We start from the raw sequence: 19,049 nt of genomic DNA, 5'->3' as shown, positions 1-19,049 counted from the left end.
AGGAAAAAGACATCTGAGGATTAACTCCCAAATATTTTCATTTATTAGGTAATATATGGATCCAAGTGCAGGAATACAATATATGGATCCAAGTGCAGGAATACAATATATGGGTCCAAGTGCAGAGTACCCAGAGAAAAGTCCCCCATGCCCACCTCCCAGCCACCCAAGCCCCTCTCCCCACAGGAAAGGGATGTGGTTATTTAACATCTTCCCAAAGATATTTTGTGCAAATTCAAGTGAATACATATATTCTTCCCTTTGCCCCTTTTAATACAGTGTACTGTATTTTGTATATTATTTGTAGCTTCAGAACACATTTTAACTTAGTAGTCTTTTCCTATCAGTACACAAAGCATTTCTATGTATTTTACAGCTGCACAGTACTCCATTATGTGGCTATATTATAATTTCTTAACAACTGATGGAAATTCAGGTGGTTTCCAGTCTCTTGATATTGCAATGTTGCAATCAATAATCTTATACATGAGCAAGAATATATGCAATATAAATTCCCAAAAGTGAAGTTACTGTGTCAAAGTTTAATCTTGTAGACAGATCCTTCTAACCACAGCTGCCAATAGCAGAGAGTTCCTTTGCCAACAATGTGTTACCAAACATTTTGATCTCTAACACTGGGAGGTAAAGAACGATCTCTCAGTGTAGTAGGTTTTATTTTAAATGTTTTATTAAAGCATCATACATACACAGAAAAGTATACAAACCATAAGTGTGTATCTTACTGAATTATTACAAGTGAACACACAACACACCCATGTAATCACACGCAGGATAAGAAATAGGCATTACCTACACCCAGGAGTCCCCTTCACGCCTCCTTCCAATCACACACTCTTGCTCCTCTGCAAAGGTAACCACTGCTGTGACTTCTAAATCACAGATGAGTTTGAACTATATATAAAAATGGGATCACACAATTCTTTCACATCTGGCTTCTTGTGTTCAACAAAATGTGTATAAGGATCATCTATGTTGTTGTACCTGGCTTTAATTTGTTCATTTCCACTCCTCTATAATATTCCATTGTATGAATATACTGTACTATTCTATAGTTACTGGACATTTGAGCTGTTCCAGTTTACGGAGCTATTACAAATACTAATCATATGAACATTCCTGTAAGTCTTTTTGTACATATGTCCAGGCACTGGCGGTCGGAAGGTACGGTGGGGTGGTTATACGTTTAGGAGTAGAACTGCTGGATCATAAAATATACATAATATATCCCACTTAGCAGTCAATGCCAGTTTCCCAAAGTAGTTGCATCAATTTATACTCTCACTTCAGTGTTCAAAAAGCTCCTGCTGCTTCACATTTCTTTTTATGTTTATTGGCCATCTGGGTATCTTCTATTCTGCAGTGTCTGTTTTTTGGCCATTTTATATTTCGGATATAAATCTTTACTATTGCAGCTACATTACCCTATAAGTGTCTTCTGATGATCCAGTGGTTTTAATGGCTTTTTTTTTTTTTTTTGAGACAGGGTGTCACTCTGTCACCCAGGCTGGAGTGCTCTGGCAGGATCTCGGCTCACTGCAACCACCACCTTCCAGGCATGAGTGATCCTCCCACCTCAGCCTCCCAAGTAGATGGGACCACAGGTGCACACCACCCCACCTGGCTAATGCTTGTATTTTTTTGTAGAGATGGGATATTGTCACGTTGCCCAGGCTGGTCTTGAACTCCTGAGCTCAAGCAATCTTCCTCCCTCTTAATGGCCTTTTAATAATCCAAAGTTTTTCATTTTAATGTAGTTCACTGGATCAATTGTTCCTTTGTGGTTTGGGCTTTTTGTGTCCTATTTAAAATATCTTTCCCTATCTCAGGGTTATGAAGATATTCTCCGATATTATCTTCTAAAAGTGTTTTTTTTACCTTGTACATTTAGATAAAAACTCTAGTGAACTGATTTTGTATATGGTATCTGACGTAGTGATCAAATTTCATTTTCTTCCGAAATGGATATCCAATTGACTGAGCAATGTGTGTTGAAAAGACCATCTTTTACCTGGTGCTCTGCAGCGCCACCTTGGTCTTACATCAAGTGGCCACATATGCATGGGTTGTTTCTGGGGTCTCTTATTTTATTGGGATATCTGTCTCCTTGTACCAATGCCTCACTGCCTTAATTACTATAGGTTTTACAATAAGTCTTGCTGGCCATTAAAGTCTTTCCATCATACTCTTCAAGACAGTGACTTTTGGAATTAAAATAAAACTGTGTTTTGACTACATTGTCCTGGGTCTACGAAATCAATGTTGCTTTAAAAAACACGGGGCTGGGCGCGGTGGCTCACATCTATAATCCCAGCACTTTGGGAGGCGGAGGCGGGCGGATCACGAGCTCAGGAGTTCGAGACCAGCCTGGCCAACAGAGTGAAGCCCCATCTTTACTAAAAATACAAAAATTGGCCAGGTGTGGGGGCAGGCGCCTGTAGTCCCAGCTACTCGGGAGTCTGAGGCAGGAGACTCTCTTGAAGCCGGGAGGTAGAGGTTACAGTGAGCCAAGATCGCGCCACTGCGCTCCAGCCTGGGTGACAGGGCGGGACTCCGTCTCAAGAAGAAAAAAAAAACAAAAAACCTGATTAATGGCCAGGCGCGGTGACTCACACCTGTAATCCCAGAACTTTGGGAGGCCGGGGCAAGTGGATCATCTGAGGTCAGGAGCTCAAGACCAGGAGGCCAACAGGTGAAACGCTATCTCCACTACAAATACAAAAACTAGCCGGGTGTGGTGGCACGCACCTGCAATCCCAGCTACTCGGGAGCCTGAGGCAGAATTGCTTGAACCTGGGAGGCGGGGGTTGCAGTGAGCCAAAACTGTGCCATTGCACTCCAGCCTAGGTGACAGAGCGAGACTCCATCTCAAAAAAATAAATTAATTAAATAAAACATATTTATTATCTTTCCTCCTTATAAAATTAATGCTTGTTTTTGTCTTTTTAAAAAATCAGAGAGGCTGGGCGCGGTGGCTCAAGCCTGTAATTCCAGCACTTTGGGAGACTAAGGCAGGCAGATCATGAGGTCAGGAGTTCGAGACCAGCCTGACCAACATGGTGAAACCCTGTCTCTACTAAAAATACAAAAAAATTAGCCAGGTGTGGTGATGCGCGCCTGTAATCCCAGCTACTCAGGAGTCTGAGGCAGGAGAATCACTTGAATCCAGGAGGCAGAAGTTGCAGTGAGCCAAGATCGCAACTCTGCACTCCAGCCTGGGTGACAGAGTGAGACTCTGTCTCAAAAATAAAATAAAATAAAATCAGATAATGCTATTTTTCATGTTATATAAATGATTACTTTTGTTATATAATATTTGTATTTCCTTTTTATAGTCTTTGTCTTTATTACTACTGTTTATCAGGAATTCTAAATGTATTAAGGAAATTAGCTCTTGTAATATATAAAAATGTATAAACACAATTTCCCACTTTTTCTTCTGATTTTAGAACACTCTGAAAACACATGCCCAAAATAGTCTTTCAAAATAAAGTATTAATAATCTGTCAAAGTTTATTTAAAATATTTTAAAGACTGTTACTAAAACATGCATTAAACCAACAGTGACTAGAAGATGATATAAAAGGTGGATGTGTAATTTAATTTCTACTCACATGTTTGGTAGAAACTTACCATTTTTTTTCTCTTGTCGAATGATATTATGACATTCTGCATGTAAAAACTGTAAGTGGTCTGCTACCATTCGTTGCTGACATTCATGAATCACTTTAGTATATGAACTTGGATGTAGGTATTTTCGACATCGAATTTCTTCATCTTTTAGTCTACCTAGAACCTACAGAAATATATTCTTACAGTCATGAACACAAAGTTTTACTATGAGGAAAAATCTGTAATATCAGCAAGTAACTCGGCCAAATTTTAATGGCTGAATTAAACATGGCAAAGGTAATAAGGGTTACACAAGCAATTTAGACCCACATTCCATAAATCATTTCAAATTTTTATTTAAGCTACTAGCTGCCATCTACATTCCACCAGTCTTATAAGCAAGAACTAAAGTTAAAGAGTCTGCATTTTGTCTTCCTTTACCTACATCATCATCCAATTACATGAACAACATAACATGTAACAGGAAAAGTGGGTACAGATGATTAAAAATCAGAACAGGTGATCTCTGTATGAATAACTATCAAATTAAAAAATAAATTATATTGAGATCAAGTAGATGAATCTAATTATTTTACGTTGGTTTCTCTTCTTGTAAATGGAACTGTATGTACATGATAGTTAACTATCATATTAAAGATTTCATTAAAATTTTTGAAAGTAGGGGCCAGACACGGTGGCTCACACCAGTAATCCCAGCACTTTGGGAGGCCAAGACAGGTGGATCACCTGAGGTCAGGAGTATAAGACCAGCATGGCCAATATGGCGAAACACTGCCTTTACTAAAAATATAAAATTTAGCTGGGCATGCCTGTGATCCCAGGTCCTCAGGAGGCCGGGGCAGGAGAATCACTTCATCCCGGGAGGCGGGGGTTGCAGTGAGCCGAGACTGCGCCACTGCACTCCAGCCTGTGTGACAGAGAGAGATGCTGTCTCAAAAAAATAAAAATAAGGCCAGGTAAGGTGGCTCATGCCTGTAATCCCAGCACTTTGGGAGGTTGAGGCAGGCAGATCACATGAGGTCAGGAGTCTGAGACCAACCTGGTCAACATGGTGAAACCCCATCTCTACAAAAATACAAAATATCAGCCAGGCGTGGTGGCAGGTGCCTGTAGTACCCAGCTACTCGGGAGGCTGAGGCAGGAAAACCGCTTGAACCCGGGAGGAGGAGGTTGCAGTGAGCCGACATCGCGCCCCTGCACTCTAGCCTAGGCAATAAGAGCAAGGCTCTGTCTCAAAAAATAAATAAATAAAAATAAAATAAAAATAAAAAATAAAAATGTTGAAAGTAAATATACATTTAGTCATAGTCAAGTGTGTCAATCAAGACTCATTAAAGTTTATCCTATGTAAAGCGCTGAGCTACAAATAACACTGTTTAATATTAACAAGAACTAGCCAATAAGGAAAATAACCAAAGAATTTGACTAATTTCTATCTCACGACAAAATAACAATATATACACAGACAAATGCACAGGCTTGGAAACACTCTGTAACATGAAACTGTGTAATTACAGTTTCTGAAATTAAGTGTTCCTGGGAAACTACATACACCTGGCACTTTGGAGAGAGTGCTGCTGAGTTGGCCTGGGCACAAGGAGTGAAAATCATTCCTGGAAAGCACATCAGAAATTTTCAATAAAAATGAGGCTCTAGACAGCAGGGTCCCACAGTCCTATCTTTCTTATTATGTGACCCTTTGAAGCCAGGAGTTCAGGGCAAAGTCATAGACTCAGGTTGGGCAAGAAGGGGTCTAGAGCAGCGGTCCCTAATCTTTTAGCCACCAGGGACAGGTTTGGTGGAAGATATTTTTTCCACAGACGGAGTGGGGGTGGCATTGTTGGGGGCAGGTGGCTTCCAGATGAAGTATTCCACATCAGATCCTCAGTTATTAGATTCTTCTAAAGAGCGCACAACCTAGACCCCTCGCATGCAGAGTTCACAATAGGGTTCACGTTCCTGTGAGAATCTATGAGAATCTAATGCTGCTGCTGTGACAGGAGGCAGAGCTCAGGCGGTAGGTAATGCTCACACAGTGGCTGCTCACACAGCGGCTGCTCACTCCCTGCTGTGCGGCCAGGTTCCTAACAGGCCACAGGTCAGTACTAGTCCTCAGCCTGGGGGTCGGGGACCCCTCGTCTAGAGGACAAAAGTGTTCACCACATATCACATCAGCTAAGAAAGGCACTTTGGTTAACAATAAATCCTTTAAGGGCTATTTTTATAACAAATAAAAAGAATTAAGCCTATTAGTCATTCAGAGCATACTACAGTGACTTTAACCTGCTTGCTAAAATTAACTTAATGCAACAGGAATTACAGTGGGTCTGAGAGAGGTGAAAGAGGATGAAAGAAGGAAAACATAAAACAATGATAACTTAGGGGAGAGAGGTGCATATCAAGAGAAGCGTAGACAAAGTTGGACTGCCCCAGTGCAGGGCTTCAAACAGCTGTAAAACCACTGGGGGAAAGAAAGGCCAAAGCTAGAGGAATGCAGCATGGGAGGCAGGAAGGCTGCACTGACTCATCTCCCAATTAACTAAATGGAGAACAAAGTCCAGGATTTTGCCCTTGAAGCTAATATGGTCCAACATTATTTCCTGAAATGAGCTTTTCTTTTTCTTTCTTTTTTTGTCAGACAGGATCTCGATCTGTCGCCCAGGCAGGGGGGCAGTGGTACAATCTTGGCTCACTGAAACTTACGCCTCTCGGGCTCAAGTGATCTTCCCACTTCAGCCTCCCAAGAGCTAGGACCGGATGACCACGCCACCATGCGTGGCTAGTTTTTTAACTTTTTGTAGAGATGGGGTTTTGCCACGTTGCCCAGGCTTGTCTTGAACTCCTGGACTCACGTAATCTGCCCGCCTCAGCCTCCCAAAGTGCTGCGATTACAGGTCTGAGCCACCTTGCCTGGCCTGAAATAAGCTTTTCTAATAAACACTCTTTTCCAAACATAATTTATTCCAATGCCCCTCCCTCCCTTTTAACACCTTGAGATGTAATTTACATATTATATAATCCACCCATTTAAAGTGTGAAATTCAATGGTTTTGGTATATTACATTATCAGTGCTTTAAATTGTGGTAAAAACATAGATAATAAAATTTACATTAGCCATTTTTACATGGGCAATTCAGTGGCATTAAATAACGCTCACTGTGTTGTGCAACCACCCCCATTGTCTGCTTCCAAATATTTTTCATTACCCCATCAGAAACTTTATAACCATTAAGTAACAAATCCCCACATCCTCCTCCCCTGATAACCTCTAATCTACTTTCTGTCCTTTTGAATTTGTCTGTTCTAGAAATTTCCTATAAATTGAACCACAGAATATTTGCCCCTTTGTGCCTGGTTTTTTTCACTTAGCATAACATTTTCTTGGTTCATTCATGTTGTGTCAAGCATCATAACTTCAATTCTTTTTTAAGACTGTGTGGTATTGTGATATACATGTACATTGGTTTTCATCTGTGGTTCCTAATCTTGCCCTACCTTTCTGACTGTGGGTCATAAGACCCTCCCCAGAGAAAGCCCCACCCTGTACGCTGGGGGAAAAACTACTGACATCACGAAGCTTCCACAAAAATCGAAGAAGACTCGGTTCCACAGGGACAGAAGCTCCTGCACTCGGGGATGATTTCAGACCTTGCCCTATGTATCTCCTTAAGTGGTTGTTTAATTATATCCTTTGAAATATCCTTCTTAATAAACTAGTAAACACTGAGTGTTTCCCTAAGTTCTGTAAGCTGCTCTAGCAAATTAATGGAACCCAAAGAGTGTATTGTAGGACCTCAACTTGAAAGCCAGTCAGTCAGTAGTCTGGAGGCCCAGCCTTGTGACTGGTGTCTGGGGGTGTGCAGGGCAGTCTTGGAGACTCAGCCCCCAATGTGTGCGATTGGCCACTATCTCAAGTAGATGGTGTTAGAGTTGAACTGGAGGACACCTGGCTGGTGTCTGCTGCTTGCTGTGTGGGAGAAAAGAGCCACAACTTTGTTTACAGAAGCCTTCTGTGCTGATGATCGTTGCTGTGATGTCAGAGCAGAAGAAAAAACATGGTTTGAGAGTTTTTCACTACACGGGATGAATAATATTCCAAAGGACGTATATATCACATTTTGCTTATCCTTTCAACTTCTGACAGACATCTGGGCTACTGCCAGCACTTGCCCGTGGCATCTTTTTGAGAGCCAGATAGAGCAAAGTGTATGTATCACAGATAATCTGTGTGCGATTCTTAGGGCTGGATCTAGAGATTTCAACAAGAGTCGAAGGTGCAATAAGGGCTAAGAGCTTAGAACCACTGATCTAGTATAACCTGAACTTAATCGATGGGAGTAAAGTTCCAGATAATTTGCTCAGGGGACAGAGCTAATTAGTAACAAAGGAGGAAGAGAGTCAAACAACTAAGACCTTTAGATCTGGGCTTTGTGGACGACAGAACAGTGTATCGGTAAGCACTGATGCTTTGTAACTTGTGGCCTACAGATGTAGGAAGACAGCTCATCCACTTACACTACTTGACCTTTCCTGGCTACATAAACTAACACAAATCATCCAAAATAAAATGCTTGAAATACAACACTGCAGATAAAAAAACATGGCTAGAAATTCTAATATAGCTTATATATGGTGATGTAATTTGTATGACCATTTTTTTTTCTTCTACTACTGAGAAAATATAAATGGAATTTAACATATGATAACCAATATGTACTGGTTTAGTGATCAATTAAAATTTCTTGGCTGGGTGCGACAGCTCACTTCTATAATCCCAGCACTTTGGGAGGCTGAGGTAGGAAGACTGCTTGAGTTGAGGAGTTCTGAGACCAGCCTGGGAAACACAGCGAGACCCCATCTCTATAACAAACTTTAAAAGTTGCTGGGTGTGGTGGTGTGTGCCTGTAGTCCCAGCTACAGGAGGACCACTTGAGTCTGGGAGCCATGATCAAGCCACTGCACTCTAGTTGGGGCATCAGAGCAAGACCATGTCTCCCAAAAAAAAAAAAAAAAAAAAAAACACCTCATGTGGGGTTGTCTCTCAGCTTTCCAAGAACTTAACAGACCAAAAGAGTGACTTATCCAAATGTCATTGTAGACATTACTATATTTTCCCTCATATTTTTCCTCTCATTTTAAATGAAGAAAAAAACCTCAACACAGAGCTTCTGCACTTATCCTATTCTCTAAACAAACCACTAAGCATGAAATCCAGTTTATTATTCTGCCAAGAATGTGCATATATATTAATCCAGGCAGTCAGGATTTATCAAAAAGCATCAATTATGATGAAAACTGGAAGGGTACTGTTTTCTCAGGAAAATGTTACAACAAGAGCAATGACTTAACAACGATATTGTATAATAACTGTAACTCAGAGTTAATGATTAAATAAACAATCTTTTTCCACCAAAAAACCCCCCAAAAACTAAGAACGATGTTAAATAAAACCAGGCCAGATACAAAAATAGATAAACATATTTAATATGTTTTATTTCTTACCTTTTCCATATACTGTGAGCAGTTTGATTCTTGTAATAAATTTGAAGCTTCTTGTTTATAATACTCTCCTGTTTCAGTCAGAAAGGGAGACTCAAAGATTTCCTGATAAAACTGAATAAATCAATTACATCATATTAGAAGAAATTAGAACAAGCAGTTTAAAAAATTAACAGTCTGATTATTTATATTTTTAAAGGAGGCTGTTTACCTTTAAGGGGAATTTTTTCTTATACTGTTCAACATGAACAAAGGAGTTAATAACCCCATGGATTACTTTCTGGTTTGGGTCTTCTCCACCACGATCACTAAAACAAGGCATAACACAAAATACGAGAATATAAATTATCTATGGAAATATACCAAAGTATGCCAAAATATGGCTCCTTATTCCATTGGTCTAATCAAAGTGTAAAGAACTATAAAAAGGTACATGCATGAATCTTAACGATTTTGTTCGTATTACAGCTGAGTTAATATTCATGATAGTTAACGTATACATTAGATGTCATTTCGAGAAATAAAAGGAAAACTGATTGTAAAGTTCAAGATACTATGCCAGTACTAAGATGACACTTCTTTAATTTTAACAAAGTAGATACAAGCCCATCAATTCAAAACTTTAATACTGGTGGTTAAGAATGCCTGAATTTCACTCACTACAAACTATAATGTCTTAATCGTATTAAGACATGTAGGTGAATGTTAGATTTTCTAATTAAAGGAATATGAAATAGAGCCAGGCACCGTGGCTCATGCCTGTAATCACAACACTTTGGGAGGCCAAGGTGGGAGGATCCCTTGAGTCCTGAGTTTGTGAGCAGTCTGGGCAACACAGCGAGACCTCATTCGGAAAAAAAAATTAGCCATGCACGGTGGCACGCACCTGTGGTCCCAGCTACTCTGGAGGCTGAGGTGGGAGGATCCCTTGAGTCCTGAGTTTGAGACTAGCCTGGGCAGCATAGGAGACCCCATACAAAAAAACACACACAAAAGAACAACTTAGCCTTGCATGGTGGCACATGCCTGTGGTCCCAGCTACTCTGGAGGCTGAGGTGGGAGGATCGTTTGAGCCCAGGAGGAGTTGAGGCTACAGTGAGCCATGATTGCACTACCGCACTTCAGCCTGGGTGACAGAGTAAGACCCTGTCTCAAAAATTTTTTTAAAAAGAAAAATAAAATAGAAAAAAAAAAGTTTGTTTAAAGCCACAGTAAAACAATCTAGCTCTAAATTGGGATTTTTTTGACTCTAGTACCAATGTTCAAATCAAACCATTATGTTTTATCTCACTACACGCACTCTTCCAACCTACTTTAAAATAATTTCTTCTTTGCATTAATGTCACAAAGAGAGCAACAGAAAACACATTATCATCATTCCCTAGTAAGAGCTTCTTGCTCTTTATATAGGATGTAAGAATTTTCTATCATTTAAGAAAGGCATCAAGGAAAAGCATCCAGGCAATCACCTTTACATACTAGAGTCCTTCCCTGCCTCTGAAGCCCTCTAGCCCTCTTTGATTCTTCCTTTAATTATTTTGATATTCTGGGAAACTTTTTTTGGACATGAATTAATATGGCTACAGTAATTCTGTCATTCATAGGGAATCCTGATTTCTTGATATTGCTGATTAGTTCATATAATAAGGTCACACATGTGAGCTCATTTCCTTGGCTTGGGTCACATGTGTGACCTTACATAAGCCCACATTCAATCTGGTGTAATACTGATCTGAACTGTTTTCTCATGTTCTGCTTGTGGTGGAAGAACAGATACTCTGGAGGACATACTGGCAAAACTCTAAGTGTACATACTCTATGACCCCAAGCAAACATCTGCATACGTGCACAACAGAAACAAGAGTGGTGTTAGTGGAAAAACTGGAAGGAACCTAATATACGCCACTAGGAGAAGAGTTTAATAAAGTGAGGTAGGCCTCACTAGTTTAAGCCTAAGTTCATTCTGGTAAAGTTTAAAAAGCTAACTGGTCAGCCAGGTGCGGTGGCTCACGCCTGTAATCCCAGGATTTTGGGAGGCCAAGGTGGGCAGATCACCTGAGGTCAGGAGTTGGAGACCAGCCTGGCCAACATGGTGAAACCCAGTCTCTACTAAAAATACAAAAATTAGCTGGGCATGGTGGTGCATGTCTATAATCCCAGCTGCTCAGGAGGCTGAGGCAGGAGAATTGCTTGAACCTGGCAAGAGGAAGTTACAGTGAGCCAAGGTCGTACACTGCACTCTAGCCTGGGCGACAGAGCAAGACTCCATCTCAAACAAAACAAAACAAAAAACTCCAAAAAACTGGGTTATTAAAAAGGAAAGAAACAAACAGTTATTTTGCTTTTCCTATATGAACTTACCATTGGGTAACTAAACAGCAGGAGAGAAGAAGCATATCATGATAAAATTTTCCAGGTAATAAAGAAGAACAAAATGATCGATAGCTCTAACAAGCAGTTCTATAATATGCTGACTAAATTACTAACTTCTTTATTTCCTTTAACAGACATTCCCACCTAGAAAACAATTTTAAATACACAGAATACTATTCATTGTAAAAGAAAGATGTGACTCAAATCAGAAACCCTACCTCAACCTCCATATTTGCTTAATTCTCTATGATAGCTGCTCAATTCTGTGAGTGAACACATTAGATTACAATAAAAAATAATTTGGTTAAAGATTTCTAAATGTCTCCCCCTCCAAGGGTTCTGCACCTATTTCAGTCTAATCTAAAAACACTTGTCTCCCAGAAGAAGGAAAGAAAAAAATAAGAGTAGAATAATGAAAGAGAAAACAACAACATACTAGAGATCATTTAAAATCAAAGTTAGGGCCGCGCACAGTGGCTCACTCCTGTAAACCCAGCACTTTGGGAGGCAATCATTTGAGGCCAGGAGTTCGAGACCAGCCTGGCCGACCTGGTGAAACCCCATCTCTACTGAAAATACAAAAGTTAGCTGGGCGTGGTGGCGGGTGACTATAATCCCACTTACTCAGGAGGCTGAAGCAGGAGAATTGCTTGAACCCAGGAGGTGGAGACTGCAGTGAGCTGAGATCACACCATTGTACTCCACCCCAGGCGACAAGAGTAAAATGCTGTCTCAAAATAAATAAATAAAATAAACATAAAAAATAAAAAATAAAGCCAAAGTTAGTTCTTTAGGGGGAATAAAATCCAACAAAATATATACACGTCTAATAAAAGTGATCAAAAAAAGAAAATGTGAATACGCAATATTATGAATGAAAGGAAGACATTATTCCAGGTGAAAATGAAAACAATGTCTTCGCCAAATCATCATGATCAAAGTTATCACCAATGAGAAGTCATGTTGACACCATCTATTCCTTGATACAATCTGATAAGAAGGGTACATTACCTTCTGGTATTTCCCCAAAAATCCATAGTCTCAGTCTAATCATAAGAAAACATCACAAAAACCAAAATTGAGGGTCATTCTATAAATACCTGACCACTACTCTTTAACATTTTTATGGTCATATATGAAAGGAAAGGGTTCCACAGAATAGAGACATGATAGCTAAATGTGATTTTGTGATCTGGATTGAACAAGAACATCAGTGCAAAAGCAAATGCAAATAAACTGTAGTTTTAGTTAATAAGGATACACCCATTTTCATAAATATATTATCAGTTGTAACATTAGGGGAACCTGGGTATGAATCTAAAATTACTTCAAATAAAGTTTTTAAAAGAGAACACTGTTACACAACTACTTCCCAATGATTTTGCAAAAAAAAAAAAAAAAATTCACAACTGATTTAAGAGGAAACACAAGTTTGACTAGTCTTAAGATCTGAAATAACAGAGGCATTGTTAAAAATCTTATACAAACAAATCATCTTACAAAGAAACCCCAGGTACAGGCGGTTTTTCAGTTTTACTAAACATTTAAGAAGCTGATAATCCCAATTGTATGCAAACTTTTCTACTCAAAAGAAAAAGAGGGAAATACCCAATATTTCATTCTACAAGGATAAGCTGCATGCCAAAACCAGACAAAGACATTACAAGACAGAAAAATTACATGCCAGTTCCACTCATGGGCACAGATGCAAACTTCCAAATAAAGCATCAGTAAATCAAATTCAACAGTCTATAAAAACTATAATGGACAAGGATCTAGCCTTTATCCTAGTTATACAAGCATAGTTTAATATTAGAAAATCCATAAACAAGCTAGGCACAGTGGCTTATGCCTATAATCCCAACACTTTGGGAGGCCGAGGGGAGCAGATCACCTGAGGTCAGGAGTTCAAGACCAGCCTGGTAAACATGGCGAAACCACGTCTCTACTAAGAAATACCAAAAATTAGCCGGGCATGGTGGCAGGTGCCTGTAATCCCAGCTACTCGGGAGGCTGAGGCAGGAGAATTGCCTGAACTGGGGAAGCAGAGGTTGCAGTGAGCCAAGATTGTGCCACTGCACTCCAGCCTGGGCGAGAGAGTGAGACTCTGCCTCCCCACCTCAAAAAAAAAAAAAAAAACAACACACTTTTTTGTAATATCAGTGAATATCAAGTACCCTGAAATAAATCTAACAAAAAGCACACAAACCACAAACCCCTTACAGAAAACTCTATAAAAGTTAACTAGGAGATACTAAAGAAGGCATAATAAACAGAGAAAGATGCTATGTTCATAGATAAGGAGACTTAATACTGTGAAGACGGAAACTCTCTTCCTACTAACTTATAGATTCAATTCAGTATCAATCCCACAGAATTTTTTTTTTCTTTTGAGACAAGGTCTCTGCTATCCAGGCTGGAATGCAGCAGCACGAACATGGCTCACTGCAGCCTTTACCTCGAGGCACAAACAATCCTCTCACCTCAGCCTCCCATGTAGCTGGGACTACAGGCGCACTCCACCACACCCAGCTAATTTTATTTTTATTTTTGTAGAGACAGGTTCTTGCCATGTTGCCCAGGCTGGTCTCAAACTCCTGGCCTAAAGTAGCCCTCCTGCCTCGGCCTCCCAGAGTGCTGGCATTACAAGCATGAGCCACTGTGCTTGTCTCCACAGAAAATTTTGTTTTAGGAAAGGAGTCTATAACACTTACATGAAAGAGCAAAGGGCCAAACAACAGCAAAAACACTTCTGGTTTCTGGAGGGCAAACTTATCTTGCCAGATATCAAGCCTTACAATAATAAACACAGTGAGGCACTGGCACAGGATAAACAAATTGATACAGAGAACAGAAGAGTTCTGAAACAGAACCACTCTTGTAAGAAACAGAGAGAGGGTGTGTATGTCATGATTGTCTTGCTCTTGAGTTATTACTTCAGAACATAAAAAACTTTTACTGATTCATCAAATATTAACTGCAGAGACTTATTTCAGATTAAAATTTGCTAAGCAATTCCCTGATTGGGGACAGAGAAACCCACTAAGTAAATGCAAAAACAGCAATTCTGGCCTTAGGATTCCATAAACCTTCTTAAAATTATGTAACAATTTTGTGTGCCTATGCATACCAAGCATTTTTATGTCAGGAGGCTCCACAGCTTTCATCATGACCCTAAAGGAACACAAAGGTCCCTCCAAAAGAGATGAAACCACCGCACTTAAATAAATACAAAGGTACAACCAGTTTTCAAAAGTTACAAGGAGGGGAAAGGAAGTCTACCGTAAAAGGAAGAAAATAAAAAAGGAACATTGATATTTTGTACACTGTTTAAACTGAAAAAAAGCTATTTTATTTTGAAATAATTATAGACTGAAGGGAAGTTGCAAAAATAATAAAGAGATTTCTGATGTACCCTTCACCTGGCTTTCTCCAATGGTAGCATCTTACATAACTATGGGACAGTATTAAAATGAGGAAACTGACATGGGTGCAATCTATAGATCTTATTCAGATTTTGCCAGTTTTTACACACAATCATTTGTGTTTATGTGTGTATGGTACTATGTAATGTCATCACATGTCCATATTCATCTCACCACCACCATATTCAAGACAGAATTGTTCTACCACCATTAAGGAATCTCCCCATACTTCCACTTTATAGTCTCACAACAATCATTAATCTCTTCTTGTTTAAACTTTTAGAAAGAATATATTTTTAAGTATTCTACCTACTTTTGCAATACATCCAAAGGAAAAAAGGAAACACTCCAATAAAAGCTTTATGAAATACGTGGAGAATTATTTATTGCAGACCAGTACCTCACAAATACTGGTCTGAACTGGATGCATAAAAACATCTGGGGAGCTTTGTAACAATATAAGCTCTTACTCTCCCTGGAGTGTGCATCAGTAGCTATGGGGGAGAGCCAGATATCTATGTTCAAAATGCTCCCCAATGTATACCCATATGAACATGTGTAATACTATACGTAAATCTGTATACAGATATGCATGTCCATATGTACTAGTGTGCACACATACACAACTGTAAATGCATAGAAAATTTTTATTAGAACATACCGTAAATCCTTAATGGCAGCTTCCTTCAAATAGGAAGGTACGAGGAGAAACCAGAACTTTTTTTTTCTTTCCCCCGAGACGAAATCTTGCTCTGTCTTTGAAGCTGGGGTGCAGTGGCGTGATGTCAGCTCACTGCAGCCTCCGCCTCCTGGGTTCAAGCAATCCTCCTGCCTTAGCCTCCCAAGTAGCTGGGACTACAGGTGCATGCCATCATGCCCAGCTAAATTTTTTGTATATTTGGTACAAACGGGGTTTCACCATGATGGCCAAGCTGGTCTCGAACTCCTGACCTCAGGTGACCCACCTGCCTTGGCCTCCCAATGTGCTGTTAGCAACTGTGCCCAGCCTTCCCCTCCCCTCCCCGCCTTTTTTAACACAACAAGAAAATGGGGGACTGCTGAAGGTTCTCTGGGTTTGGGCTAAAGTCTCTATGGTCCTCTTAACATTGCCCAGAAATGTTTCTTACTTTTCTCTTTAACCTTCTGTACATTTCAATTCTTTTTTTACAATCAGCATATCTTACTCTGTAATTTTTTTGTAGAAGGAAAATTGTTTCTACTAAACTTTCCCAGTGTAATCTTGATTTTCATTTGCCACATTTGAGAAACCATGAGCACAGAGTAATGTATTTTTGTTTGTTTGTTTTTGCAATGGAGTTTCACTCTTGTTGCCCAGGCTGGAGTGCAATGGTGCAGTCTCGGCTCACTGCAACCTCCACCTCCTGGGTTCAAGTGATTCTCCCGTCTCAACCTCCTAAGTAGCCGGCACTACAGGCACCTGCCACCACGCCTGGTTAATTTTTGCATTTTTAGTAGAGACAGGGTTTCACTAGGTCCAGTTTCACTAGGTCCAGGCTGGCCTCAAACTCCTGACCTCCGGTCATCCGCCCACCTCAGCCTCCCAAGGTGCTGGGATTACAGACGTGAGCCACTGCACCCGGCCAGAAACGTTCTTTAGAGACGTATAACAGTATCTAGGAACCCGGGGATGATATGGGAAAAGGAAAGTGTCAATACATTGACAGGAAATCAAATTTGTGACAAGCTCTGCTAGACCTGAAAAGAATTTATTCTGTAAGTCTGGTTAGCACCTTCTACAACAAAGTTGTAGGTATGCACAATAAAATACTTCTCCTTTAGTAGAAATGGCAATAAGATGCAACTTGAATGAACTATTTCTAAAAATGTATGAATATATGGGTAAGACCATAGACTTAGGGACCAAAAAATGACCTAAGTTTTAATTCCAGTTCTGCCATTTACTACTTACATGACATAGGTAAGTTGCTTACTCTCTCATGTCTCATTTTCCTCACTTTTAAAATGAGTTTATAACATTCACCATCATGTCCTCTTATAAGGATTAGATAAAATCCTTATATGGAGAGTTTCCACTCTCCCTATAGTAGACGGAGAGTTTCCACTCTCCATATAGTAGATGGAGAGTTTCTACTACAGCTTCTCAGACATGGTAATGGAAGTTATGGTTTGACCATGTTAGCTCAAACAACAATGCGTAAAGAGTTAAAGTAATGCAGTGGAAAGACCCCAAGTGGAAGGCTAAAAGCCTGAAGTCCACTTCATTAGCTATATTCAAGTTTTCAACTCATTTCTCTTTGTTGAAATTCAATTTATTACCTGTAAATAAAACTTGCTGTTTCCTTAAGACCAAATGAAAAATATGTGTGAAAACACTAGAATATTCAAAGCATTATAAAACTGAAATGTATTCCCCACTGAGTTAAAGGTATTGGAGCCAGGAATGAAGAAATATTCTGTGCATAAAAGACAGGCATAGGCTGGGTGCAGTGGCTCATGCCTGGAATCCCAGCACTTTGGGAGCCCCAGGTGGGCTGATCACAAGGTCAGGAGTTTGAGATCAGCCTGGCCAACATGGTGAAACCCCGTCTCTACCAAAAATACAAAAATTAGCCGGGCATGGTGATGCACGCCTGTAATCCCAGCTACTCGGGAGGCTGAGGCAGAAGATTCGCTTGAACCCAGGAGGCAGAGGTTGCAATGAGCTGAGATCATGCAATTGCACTCCAACCTGGGCGACAGAACAAGACTCTGTCTCCAAAAAAAAAAAAAAAAAAAAGGCATAAAGGCTAGGCGTGGTGGTTCACTCCTGTAATACCTGCACTTTTGGAGGCCGAGAAAGGCAGATCACTTGAGGTAGGAGTTCAAGACCAACCTGGCCAACATGGTGAAAACCAGTCTCTACTAAAAATACAAAAACTAGCAGGGCATGGTGGTGCCCAGCTACTCGGGAGGCTAAGGCAGAAGAATCACTTGAACCCGGGAGGCGGAGGCTGCAATGAGCCGAGATCGTGCCATTGCACTCCAGCCTGGGAGACAGAGTGGGACTCCTATCTCAAAAAAGGAAAAAAGGACAGGCATAATGAATTCAGAGTTAGAATAGCCCAGATGTGAATCCTTAGAATTATTATTAGATGGAGGTTGGAGTCAAATGATCTGAGTCAGATCACCACCATTGACTTTGCATGTCAAGGATGTCATGCATGTAAAATGGTGACACTAATAGTATTAGCCTTCTAGTGTTGTAAGGATTAAATGGGAAGATGCATGTAAAAATTTTAGAACAATGCTTGGTATGCAGTTCCCATGTTTAATTTCTATTATTAATATGTCTTAGTTTCCTCAACTTTAACATGCAAAACCCTACCTAAGAGAGCTGCCATGAAGAATAAGTGAGATCTCAGTAAAGTATATGAAACAATGCTTTAATGGAAGCCGATTATAACAATAAAAATAAGACAAGCAGACCAGATAATCTATCTTTTCCAGAATTAATATGCTGGCAGGCCGGGCGCGGTGGCTCACGCCTGTAATTCCAGCACTTTGGGAGGCCAAGACGGGCAGATCACGAGGTCAGGAGATCGAGACCATCCTGGCTAACATGGTGAAACCCTGTCTCTACTTAAAATACAGAATTAATATGCTATAGTTGTATCATTTTTCTTACATATTTTTCATCACACTGATTTTCAGCAAACTAACAATCACACTTAAGAAAAATTTACCAGGTTGGGACAAAATTATATTAAAAAAGATATTTCATAAAAGTACATTTGGAAAGTATTGTCATTATACTTTTAAATACCTGAATTCCAAGTCAAAAGAAAAGTTAGTATATTTTAGCAGAAGGAATTATATTAGAACTTAGAAGTTTTGTTGGGCGTGTTTTTTTAGCTCATAGTTTTGTGAAGAAAAGAGGAAGAAAAACAACGGGTTACACCCTAGTGCTTCACTATTGCCTTTCCTCTGCAGCTCTCAATCTCTAAAAACAATGGAATCATTCAAATGGTCAGCAACCATTTTTAAAAATCAAGTTACCAGTTGCTACCACCTACTTTCTATTTGGTATTAAAAATTTAAAAATATTCTCTTATCCTCTTATGTGAGGCGTGGGGGTGGGT

The 19,049-nt window shown here is 39.9% G+C and overlaps 1 protein-coding gene across 3 annotated transcripts in view; it reads right to left on the bottom strand.

Annotated features, from left to right (window-relative positions):
- The window catches only part of CUL2 (cullin 2), an 85,485-nt gene that overhangs the window by 25,809 nt on the left and 40,627 nt on the right, over window positions 1–19,049 (bottom strand). For all 3 annotated transcript variants that reach the window (XM_023218157.1, XM_023218159.2, XM_023218160.2), the window contains exons 7-9: window positions 9,363–9,459; window positions 9,155–9,265; window positions 3,652–3,814 (exon numbers count right to left, since the gene is read on the bottom strand). In XM_023218157.1, the coding sequence (XP_023073925.1) occupies window positions 3,652–3,814; window positions 9,155–9,265; window positions 9,363–9,459 (371 nt within the window). The remainder of the gene's footprint in view (window positions 1–3,651; window positions 3,815–9,154; window positions 9,266–9,362; window positions 9,460–19,049) is intronic.

The sequence above is a fragment of the Piliocolobus tephrosceles genome, chromosome 9 (assembly GCF_002776525.5).
Source record: "Piliocolobus tephrosceles isolate RC106 chromosome 9, ASM277652v3, whole genome shotgun sequence".
NCBI lineage: Eukaryota > Metazoa > Chordata > Mammalia > Primates > Cercopithecidae > Piliocolobus > Piliocolobus tephrosceles.
The sequence above is the reverse complement of the archived record's forward strand: the minus strand, read 5'-3'. Positions and strand labels throughout refer to the sequence as shown.